A 12,335-nucleotide genomic window follows, 5' to 3' on the forward strand; every position below is an offset into this window, starting at 1 on the left:
TTTGTGCACTTCACTGAGGTTTTGACAAAAACATGACTCAGCCAACCTGGCAATGAGGACTTTCTGTAATAACATATTTATGATCACAAACTGAAAAAACATTTATTATATCAAATTAGGCAGCCAGAACTCAGCTGTTCAGGGACATTGAGACAAAGATACAGAGACAGGATATTATTGTACAGGGCTGGATGACTTGGGAGACGGAAACGGAGTGTGATTGTGTTGGAAGCACTGGTCATTAACTATTATTTCCTGCCTGGGCTTCTGTTTGGCAGTTTAACAGTAGCAATGTGTGAAAGCAATTTCGGCAGATGCTTTACCAAATTTCTTATTCAAATTTGCCTTCTGATCTTTAGCCCAAGTTCATAAGGCACACTCAAGACATTCTATCACATAGACCCATTTCCTAAAGCACCAAAAACCTGTTAGACTTTGCCCATTAACAACCTTTTATCTTACAATTAACTTACACAATTTTGAAAATGTACAAATACTCTTTCAGAACATACTATATATATATATATACATATATATGTATATATATATGTATATACATATATATATATACATATATATATGTATATATACACACACACACACACACACACACATATATATATATATATATATATATATATATATATATATATATGTAGATAGATAGATATATATACAGTATCTCACAAAAGTGAGTACACCCCTCACATTTCTGTAAATATTTGATTATATCTTTTCATGTGACAACACTGAAGAAATGACACTTTGCTACAATGTAAAGTAGCGAGTGTACAGCTTGTGTAACAGTGTAAATTTGCTGTCCCCTCATAATAACTCAACACAGCCATTAATGTCTAAACCGTTGGCAATAAAAGTGAGTACACAAAAGCTGTACACTCACTATTTTACATTGTAGCAAAATGTCATTTCTTCAGTGTTGTCTCTTTAAAAGATATAATCAAATATTTACAAAAATGTGAGGGGTGTACTCACTTTTGTGAGATACTGTATACATATAAAATCAAAATGATCGTATGATACATACTTTATATTTATACTACACACTTGTATATTATGCACAGATCATCAGCATCCATTCCTGGAGACCTTCAGGGAGAAGATCCTGTTTGCATACAGGGAGGAAAAAAATCTGTCAATCCCTTGCAGGACAACATCTCCTAATCAAACTGTTACTTTGGAAACAGTGAGTATTTTTACTTTGCTATTTCATGCATTGTGAAGCCATACATTAATACTTTATAAGAAGTTTTATCATGCCATCATGAACCAGTATAAGGTTTTGGGTGTCATTAATTGCACTATGTGGTTATACTGTAAGTACTCTGTGCAGCTTATGTGTTCCTGACTGCTTTCTTTTAACAATATAGACAGTGGTCAATGTGTTTATTACTATGAGGCATTGAAGGAAGTATGGGACTGTAAGCATCCTCCAGATTCTCACATACTTCAACCATTTCCTGAAGCATTTGGATACAAGATACAGATACATTGGCCGAGGGGCAGGGAAGCTTGAGATGGTTTGTGGAGCCACCCAGTCTACTTCCTTTAAGAAGAGGAACTTTGTTGTACTTTTTTCATCCAGAATAGAAGACATTGACTATAAATACAACCACCATTTTATACATGATTGTCATGCAATATGCAGTAGGTAGTGAAAACAGCTGGCCAGGCGAAGTCAAGAAGGTTGATGAACTCAAATCATGATGCATTTTCCAGTGTGTGCATATTGTCTCTTAAGCTGTTAAGCTGTACCCAAATGTTGCTTTGTCATGGACAAATACTTCTCAGTTAGATGTTACAGATTGTTGTGTAACCTTCCTACTGCTGGAATATTTGAGGCATTCATCCTACCCATTTCCTTCCTTTCCTCTATTTCTAAGCATGATAGAGCAAAAGACATGTAACAAAAAAAAGATATGATGTTTTATGCCTTACTACATAGTTACATTTTACCACATGGCCCTTAATATGTATCAATTTTAAGTTGAAAATAACTCGATCACATAGAGAAAGAATAGATGGACGACCTCAAGACTGATCTTTTCTTTTCAGGATCCTCCCATGAAACACACTGTCAAAGCACGCATGTCATGGGACCCAAAAGAGGGTTTTAGGATTCCACTGGGTCCCTATAAGTACTACAACATAATCAAATGTATCACCAGTGTGGATGGAACAGAGGTCACATCAAGCTTCATCGTTTTACGTCGTAGTGAGTGCTTTTTTTAATATTATTGTCCTCAAATATACAGTGGTCAAATTAAATTATTGAGCCAATGTCTATGTTTGTGACGTTTAATGTGTAATAGTAGACATTCATGTGATGACTGTCTTTGTCTTGTGTGTAGCCAGTGTTCTGAATAATGTACGCATTGCTCCTGAACATCCAAGAGTCCTGGTTGGAAACACACTGAACCTCACCTGCTCAGCAGACACCACATTCAATGGCAGGATTACATTTGATTGGGAATTCCAAAACAACCCTGTAAGTTTGTAGGATCTCCCTAGGTCTTGCATATAATATTGAGTTTGATTTTTGTTAAATAGAAATTTACTAGGTTAGGGTATCAATAACAACAGTAATGATCACAAAGGAATTGCATCTCTATATGGCAGATCAATCGGACTCGTAGAACTCATGTAAGCAGGAGTGACCCTGACAGAATCATTGTAATGAACAGCGAACTTAATATACCCGATGTGACTCTGAAAGACAATGGGATTTACAATTGCACAGCAACATTAGATGGCTCTAAGAAGTATGCTTCAGTCAAGGTCATTGTACATGGTGAGTATGCAATGGATAGATTTCTGTGCTATTAATATATTTTTATTGTTTTAGAACATGAGAGATTTTTTTTGTTATCCTTTGTAGAGCATCCATTCCTCAATGTGACCCCTGGAACACATACTGTTGTCACTGTTGAAGAAGGTAAAAGGTGGGACTTCAAACCACAGGTCAATGCTCTGCCTGCACCAGACAAAATAGTGTGGTAGGTTCATAAAATAGTTTCCTAACAATATAACTGTAATCCCTAATGCAATGAATAATCGAAATAAGTCTAGAGATTCTCTGTATATTCCTGTAATTTTCACAGGTACAAGGATGGAAACCCCATCAATGCCTCATTATGCTGTAAGGTAAAGGGCTATGACCTCATCATTAAGGAGGTGAAAGAAAAAGATGCAGGGGTCTTTACCATTACTTTATCCAACCAGAAGAATGGACTTCACAGGAACATCAGCTACACACTTTTTGTCAAAGGTAAGGGAACCTACTGTCTACCTGTGATATTTTTCTTGAGTCTAGAAGGTGCTGTCCAGGTACTGCAGGAAGCTTATCCCAAAACCACAGCCTTGGGATACAGGGACAGAATGTACAGAAATCCTGTGTTCCACAGATGGGTGATAAACTTAAGGAAAACCTAGGGCTCTGCTACCATCAGCTACACATTTTTGGTCAATAGTAAGGCAACAGACACAAATACTAGAATTTTTCTTCAGTCTTATCCTAGCCCTATTAGTTTTCTATGGGTGGAATGTCTCGGTTGTTTTTCTGTGAACTAGATTGACATAGTGAATGCACCTGGAGTTCATTAGTAGCTTTTGAAAGGGACTTATTGCACTAAACATAGAAAGGGACTTACAGCACTACACATTGCACTGCACACATCCAACTGTCCTTCCAGCTCGCATTGAACTTATCATACCCTACAGATCAATTGCAACGTGTTAAGAAAAATTGCATATGACTATCATTTAAAACAAACTACTGAATAAAGAAAGCTATATTCAGCAGTTGGTATTTGTATTTAACAGAAAGGGTCATTTGTAATACCACTGCAATAATGAAAGTTTAATACATTTATATAATTGATGTACAAGTTCTCCTTGGGCTTATGGACGTACACAGATGGATAAAGCTTTGATGTGATTAAGAGCATAATGTTCAAATTAGTAAGATCCCAGAGAAAAGAAAAGTGTTTGCATATACTCATAATTTTGCTACATGAGAATTTGATAATCACTACATTTAAGGTTGAGGCTCATCTTCTGCTGCATATAAACATTTGTAACATTGCATCAGTCACTGGCTTCATACACATTACATCATCAGGCAAATATAAATGGCAAGTGGGTTATAGTGTGGAAATGGTAAGGAAAAGAGTTTTTGGAGTATTCACAATAAAAGCTCAAATTATCTTGCACATCTACCATTGTCTGTAACAAGGTCTGATTTCAGTAGATCAGCACATACATCAGAGTAATCGTCAATGTTGGAGAGAAATATCAAAAACACTCCTCTTCACATTAAAACATCAGTTGAAATGACTAGCCTCAGCAAAAAACAAACAAACAAACAAACAAAAAAACACATATCCACAGAATCCCAATACATCATATTAAATACATGATGCTGACTGCAGGGTTGCTGTGTTAATGATTATGGTCAGAGATGTGCAGTATTAACTGAGTTGATCACCTTGTGTGTGTAATGGTAGGTCATTTGGGTCTTTCATAATCATACAGCTGAAAAGTTATCAGCCAGTGAGGTCTCACAGTGGGCTTTATCTCAGTCAGCCAGAAAGGGGGTGCCTTTCCTTTGAGTGGTGATCCCTCAGCCCTTCTTGTCTACTATTTACTCTTAGGCCGCTCATGCTCTTCTAGCTTCCTTGTTCTTTTCACTTCATACTCTCTTTCTATGAACCTTTTTGCCTCTATCTTCATTTTTTTAAAGACCCAAATTATGTGTGCCTCCACAGTGAAACCCAGAATATTTGAAGAAGAGGTGGCTCCTGTAGGCACCCAGACTTACAGGCTAGGCCAGGAGCACCAGCTTACCTGTACTGTCTTTGGATTCCCAAAGCCCAATATCACATGGTTGTGGCAGCCCTGTGACCCTGATCAAAAGCTCACACGGTAAGCTGGTATTGCAAGACATGAGAAGAAGTCAGCTACATTTAGCAAATGTCCAGAATGATCAGAATGTTCCACAATTCCTCCTTTTCCTATAGCTTTGGAGCAATTAGCTATCTGTAGACAAACTGGATATGTATCTTGCAAATCCCAGTGCTCAGCTTGTGCTTCAATCTGGTATTCCCAGGTTCAAAGACCAATGTGTTAGTGAAACTGCAAAAAATGTTGAGTGCTGTCAGTGCACCCAGAATATATATTAAGCACCAGCAAAAGAGCATGGTTGTAAAATCAGGCAAATATAAATGATAAATGGTGGAAATGGTAAGGGAAATAAATTTTGGAGCATTCACAATAAAAGCTCAAATTATCTTGCATGACAAACACTATGCAATTAGGACTGCTGTTAGTTAAGTGATCATTGGTTCAATAATGCTGTTTGGCAAATTTGGTTCACAGATGAATGATTAATGTCAAAGTACTCAATTTCTGCAGTTTAAAGATAATCAGCTGTGACAATGGAAACATTACTTGTGTGTTAACATGTGATTTCAGCAGGTCTCTTCCTCTTTATATTAAAACAATGACTATGTTTACATGGACAGCAGTAATCTAATTATTGACCTTACTCTGAGTAAGATAATAATGTGATTAAGGTGTTTACATGAGTCGCTTTTAGAATATTCCTTTCATGTACCCCCTTTTACATGTTATAGAACATAATTAGATTAACGGCACGTCATTATGTCACCGTGCCAAGCCGTCCGACGTCCCTCCAGAATTTCATGTATCAACATACAGTTCGTCTTCGTTATGGTACCGTATACAGTTTTGGGTGTTTTTATTAAATTTTTTTTACGAACGCTTTAAGTGCGGTTAATTATTTGTCATGCTGTACGTGAAAATAGACGACTGCTTGAAGCCGTGGGCTGCATCCCAAACCGTGTACTTACCGCCTATATAGTAGCTGAGATACATGTATTTTTACCCACTACAGGCCTATAGTAGGCAAGTATGCGGTTTGGGACGCAGCCGTACTCTCTTGTTCGCCGTAAAATGTTGAGCACTGCCATGTGTGATCGTGTCCTGTCGCAAAATGCGGTGAAAACTCTCACACAACGTTGATAATGTGATTAAGGTGTTTACATGTCTGTAATACACGTCAATAATGCGACTAAAACAAGAGTACTCCACATGTCTTAATTCGATTAGTGTTTACTTCGAGTAGGACCTTAATCATATTAAGGTAATTAAAAATTGCTGTTTACATGATAGTTTCTTAATCACAGTATTGTCTTAATCAGGTTAATAGTGGATTATTGTTGTCCATGTAAATGCACTGAATGACTAGCTTCAGCAGAAGAAAAGTGAAACCACAATAATCACAGATTTCAAATACATCATATCAAAGTGATGCTGACTTTGATATGATGTATTGTTGTGTTAATGAGGGTTGTTGTGTTAATGATTATGGTCAAAGGTATTCACTATGAAGTGAGTTGATCACCAGTGCTCATGTGTATAGTGGTAGGTGATTTGATCGGGTGTCTCATAAGCAAAAGTTATCAAAAGTTTCCGTCTGGGTCAGCCTTATCTTAGTCAGCCAGAAAGTGGGGGCGTTTCCTTTAAGTGATGACGCATGCCTCAGCCCATTCTCTCATGCTACTGCTTCCTCTTTGGCCTCCACGCACATTAATCCCATTGTTATTTTCCTCAGAAGGATATTGCATAACCTTTTGTTGCCTTCAACACAGTAAATCAGTAAAAAAACAATGAGACATTTGTGGGTGGTCTTGAAAGGCATATAATCTTAAGTGGCATTAATTAAACAAATTATTTTTATTAACGCTAGCAAATGTTATTTTCTGGCTATTTCTCAGCATATCATCTTTGAAACTTTATGACTAAAAGGAACTTCTGTTTTTGTATGCATACTTCTGGAAGTACTCATTGTGACTCAATTCTCAGAATTTGTATTATTTTTAGCCAAATCTGATTTCCAAAGCAGATTTCACACATTGCATGCACATTTCACACATTTTATTTGCCAAAAATTGCACATATGTAATATGTTATTTCTACTGCCTGCGTAGAACAAGCCTCATTCAAACATATCCTTTGATTCTGTCTTTTATTAAAATGGGCATTTTCTAATTGCAGAAATTCTTTTACCCTATGTCTTATAGGTGCAAATTATATAGGGATCCAATAACTGTCAAAAACAGTACCAAATATTCACATCCAGCAAACATGATTATGGATGTGTCCAATGAGCTTAAGGAGATAAATAGCAGAAACAAGGTATGTATTGTATGTTGATTACAAAAAAAGCTTTCAAAATATATTTTTGTACATCGTTTTAAAAATGTTTCTGAAAGGTTTCAGGAAGATGTTTTATGCATGGCTAACGCTTTACAGTAACAGTACATGAACAATCATGTGCTAATACCTGAATTAATACTTACTTAAATATGAACTAATGATGAGTTAAGGCATGTACTAATCAAGAACGAATGAAGAGCTAACCTTAAGACTCACTACAATGTGAGTCTTATGAATTCATGCATGAATAACAACCACCTTAATTACATGTTAGTACATGTATAAAGTAACAGGTAGGGGTAAACTGAATCAAACACGCCCCTACATGTTAATTAATACATTAACTAACACACATGTACCACCATGTACTTAATGTGGTTGTTATTCATGCATGAATTCATAAGACTCATGTCATAGTTAAGGTTAGCACTTCATTAGTTTGTGATTAGTACATGCCTTAACTCATCATTAGTCCATAGTTAAGTAAGTATAAATTCAGGTATTAATGCCCGATTATTCATGTACTGTTATTGTAAAGTGTTACCTATACATGCATTTACTCCTCAATCAAAAGGAAGCTAAGAGGAGCTGAACTGAAAGTAAAGCAGGCAAATCAGTATACAACAGATGCATCAAACAACATATTACACTCTTCCTCACTATGTGTAGATTGCTGTCTTGGTTATATTGACACTATACACTGAAATGGCAGACATCCCATAAGAGCAACATCCCATTGAACCTTGTTACCAAAATTTTGACGTTAAACTTGATGACAGGCTTTAATATATTAGATTCCTCTATGCTTGACCTATATAGTATTCCTCCACACTTGATCTATGGTTGACTCAATACTGTTGTAACAATTTGGGTCAAAAATTTAATCCAAAGCAAATGGTAAGTGTTGTAAAACTCAACCCATGTTACACTGAATGCAAAATTAATGGAATTGAGAAACCCACATATCACTGTAATTGTGAGGCTCAAGCCTACATGTACTAAAGATGTAAGATCATTTTTCTGCTTTCCAATGAAGCGCTATAACCTCACAACATGTCATGCCCTCTGAGAGAGAGTTACAGTATGCCACACACAATTTATATGTAAGCCATATTTACTAGCTCATGTAAATTAAAAGACCATGTTTTATAGGGGCATGACCTGGTGTTTAATGATAACAAGGTCAAATAAAAAAAAAATTAAGATTTGATTGAGAGTGAATACTTTTTTGATGCATCACCTAAATTCCTTAGCTTTAAACAACATACTAGTAGGTTTCTGCTTCAAACTGTGTTGGAACTGCAAGTAGAGAGAAAAGAGCAGGGTTTGTGTCCAAGAGTGAGGGGGTTAGTCTGAATGTCTGGCTAAATCATTGGGGATTCAATCCTTTGGGTATATATTTTTAAATGAAGCCTCAGGTAACATGGAAATATGGCATTTTGCTGTAATACAATACCACATACTAAGAGTAGTTTCACCTGGTAAACAGGTGTATTTTGTCAGATATAAATTGGTGATTTCCTCAAAATTTCATAGGTCATTTATGTTACTGCAGCTCAGAGCCAAAACAACACAGCAAAAATCCTTAGTGCTTGACCTGAAATCAAGTTCCCTGCTTTGTTCATGATGAACTTGCAAAAATACAAACTTGACTTGTTTCTATCTACTTGTTTACAAAGACTTCCCCCCATATGTCAGGTGTAATCAACCTTGGGTACAGTCTGGGAACATTAAGACATTTATATTGAGACATGCTGAGACAGCATACATTTGCATACAGCATACAGATGGCTGTATTTTTTATGGGAGTGCTTGACTCTGCTCCTTTGCCAACAACTGAGCTTACTGTTATGTCTAATAAAATTGCCTCCACTTGTGTGGAGACACTGTACAAATTACATGCAACCCAGGCACTCTTTCTGTTCTCCAATACTTTAGGGTCCAAAACTTCATTTGAACAAAAAAAATAGGTACTTTTACTGTGCATGTAGTGACTCATTCATTCAGTGAAGCTCCACACAGACAGTAACTCAAGCCCAGCGTCAAACCCAGTACCCTGGAGCTATGAGGCAGCAATGAGGCACCACTGCACCACCATGTCACCCTATGATTACTTGCAGTGATTTGAGTAGTGTACTGAAACAGTAGTTGAAACAGTTATATTCCAAAAATGTGCTGTATTGTTCACAGATAATAAGTTCCCTGGTTGTGATGGCTAACGTGTCAGGAGTTTATACTTGCAAAGCCAGCAATGAGATTGGAGAGAGGACAATGATGACTCATTTCTATGTGAATGGTAAGTGACTTATCTAGATGTAATGTGGCTTTTTAGGAACAGCAGATTTTTTTCAAACTGGTCCCTGCTGGTTTTTGTTTTATGGTTAAGCACACTGTAAAATATGACAATTTCAATTATATATAATTAGGAGGTGGGGTGGGGGGCTTAATTGTGCACCATTCCTGAATGCTTTGCCTAAGTGTGACTATCACTATTGTAGACAGCTTAACAGGTTCAAATGTTCTTGAACTGAACAGGAGGGCTATGTAATTGAGCATGTGTTAGCTGTGCACACTAGATTAGAACAATGAGGAAGAATTAAGTATATGATATTACAGACAGAGATCAGGCAGATGGAGTTAGAGCACTAAAATAGAAAGGGTACAAGTTGAAGCAGTTTCTGAAATTAGCGAAGTAAAAGTGATGGCAGGCTATAGGGGACCAGAGGAGAATATAATGGCCTAGGGAATGTGCTGTGCCAAGGTGGGGATGACTCTGACCACAGGAATGCTGGTGAGAAGGACCGAATTGTAATAACAGCTGTGTTCTCTTACGGAACTCGAGACGCTCTCCAGCACTGTGAATAAACAAGCGTGTTCCAGCTCCCCTGAGGCCTGGCCTCAGCCTGGTTCCTATTGTAGCTGCTTCAGGTCGGCCATCTCTGTTGCCTTCCGCCAACAACCTGCTTCCAATTAGTAGTGATGAAACAGGAAATAACTGCACATTTGACATTCCATGACCGCGATATGCAGCTTTGTGTGCTGTAGTGTGGGACAGAGTATGACCGGGTCTGAAGATCATTTCTAGGACTGTATTTGTAATGTGAATATTGTCATATACTTTATTATCAGGGAACTAAAATTCTGTGGGAAAACTAATGTTGGTCTTTGTTCCCAAAATACAATTTCCAAATACAATATTCCTTTGTTGTTGTGTTCCAGACCATCCCCAGTCTTTTGAGGTCAAACCCTTGACAGCTACTGAAGGAGATGATGTCACGCTGATTTGCCAGGGCACACGGTTCCTCTATGATAGGCTGAGCTGGCATGATTCACAGGGTCGCCTGGTTCAGGGTGACAGCTCCATCCAGATCAGTCCTTATTCTGTCTCCCTATCACTCAGACTGAAGAATGTTTCTAGAAACCACACAAATGACTATGAGTGCAGAGCAATCAACCTCAACACCAAAACTGAGGTTAATACAATGTCTAACTTAATCATTGATGGTGAGTTACTTTTATCAAGCCATGAGTATATTTATTATCTGTTTCCATATTTTCATGTATTCATATATCCTATTATGAAGTTGTGGCATTTCCCATTTCTGATATAAAGCTAATTCTGTCACAAATGCATATGAAGCTTAAACATTTTGAATGTGACGTGCTTGCTACACTCTGAAAATAGATTTATCTATCTTATTCAAGTTTGTTTACTGTCTAACTATTTGTACAGAGAAGAGTGTTCCCTGGTTGATACAGAACTTGACCAGTCAGGATGTGAACAGCAGCAGCACTCTGACCCTAGCATGTCTGGCCCATGGTGTGCCACCTCCATTTATTACATGGTACAAGGACAAGATTCCCATCACAGAAGGACCAGGTGAAGATGAACTACTGTTTAAGTCTGCTTAAATGTCACATTGTTTCATCACATTCAAAATACACAAATCTATTTTTTCAAATTTCAAATTGATCAATGTAGTAATTCCTGATTTAATCGATACATTTATATGCGAACACACATCAAATGACCTGAAGTACTGTAGTAAGTAATACATTGTAGTAAAAATAGTTTTTATTGAAATTACAGAAGTAGCGCAATACACTGACTGTTTTAAGTAATTTAAAAATGCCTGCAGGAATTACTCTGAAGGACAATGGGATCCTGATCATCCAGAGGGTGAAGAAAGAGGATGAGGGCTTGTATGAGTGTCAGGCCAGTAATGCAAAAGGTCTGGCAACCTCTAGTGCAGTCATAACTGTACTGGGTGAGTACCAGTCAGCTGACAGTCAGCTACTTCTCATTTCCTATGACCAGTACTCAATACAACGTAATTGCATAATGGACCTGGTACTTCAAGTAAGTCAGTGCCAAAGTGCAAGTTCTTATTACTAGTTTTATGCCAACATCACAATCCGCGATGAACTGAAATCTTTTTTGTGATTTTTTTTTTGTGAAATCATTTGTGCTTCTCTCTATAATCCCATGTATTCATGTGAATAAGATAAAGAACTTTAGCCAAACTTTAATATTTAAGTTATCCCATGAGATGGAGTCTGAGGTTTCTGGGAATGCCATACAAATTCCAGGGCATTTTTTTTAATGATAGGGGTCCCTCACTTGGGAGCTGACCTCTGTGCTATCAGCAAGGAGCTTCACTAATGATGGTAGTACAGCTTCTTAAAGTAGCAAGGGGCTTGAAACTTGAAACACTATAATGGAAGACAAATGACCAGTTATGGTGCCCAGTACGGCACAACGCAGCTTCTTCCATGCAAATGATCCCACAAGCAGTCACTAACATTCTCTTCTGTTTTCTTAGTGCAAAAAGCTGTGTGGTGTAATCAAGTGAATGAATTTGGGATATTTCTGTGTGTCTGCATTGAGTTATCTAAATCCAACTAGAGCAGGGAATGTGCTTTGGTAGCTTTATTGTTTGTTTCATGCCTTTTGGAAAAAGAAATTCCTAATGACTTATGCAGTATGCTGACTGTTGAATTTTTTGTAATTGATCACAGAGCATGTACTATGCAATAAATCAGCAAGTGTGCTTTCCATAAATAAACAGTGTATGAGC

At 37.3% G+C, this 12,335-nt stretch overlaps 1 protein-coding gene across 1 annotated transcript in view; it reads left to right on the forward strand.

Moving 5' to 3' along the window:
• kdrl (kinase insert domain receptor like) overlaps positions 1 to 12,335 on the forward strand; it is a 44,381-nt gene that overhangs the window by 16,635 nt on the left and 15,411 nt on the right. Inside the window, exons 12-23 of the mRNA XM_053630517.1 lie at positions 1,083 to 1,204; positions 2,074 to 2,233; positions 2,370 to 2,506; positions 2,638 to 2,809; positions 2,897 to 3,014; positions 3,120 to 3,286; positions 4,785 to 4,941; positions 7,122 to 7,236; positions 9,448 to 9,553; positions 10,477 to 10,761; positions 10,991 to 11,137; positions 11,397 to 11,525. Coding sequence (XP_053486492.1) covers positions 1,083 to 1,204; positions 2,074 to 2,233; positions 2,370 to 2,506; positions 2,638 to 2,809; positions 2,897 to 3,014; positions 3,120 to 3,286; positions 4,785 to 4,941; positions 7,122 to 7,236; positions 9,448 to 9,553; positions 10,477 to 10,761; positions 10,991 to 11,137; positions 11,397 to 11,525 — 1,815 coding nt within the window. The remainder of the gene's footprint in view (positions 1 to 1,082; positions 1,205 to 2,073; positions 2,234 to 2,369; positions 2,507 to 2,637; positions 2,810 to 2,896; positions 3,015 to 3,119; positions 3,287 to 4,784; positions 4,942 to 7,121; positions 7,237 to 9,447; positions 9,554 to 10,476; positions 10,762 to 10,990; positions 11,138 to 11,396; positions 11,526 to 12,335) is intronic.

This window comes from Ictalurus furcatus, chromosome 8 (genome assembly GCF_023375685.1).
Source record: "Ictalurus furcatus strain D&B chromosome 8, Billie_1.0, whole genome shotgun sequence".
NCBI lineage: Eukaryota > Metazoa > Chordata > Actinopteri > Siluriformes > Ictaluridae > Ictalurus > Ictalurus furcatus.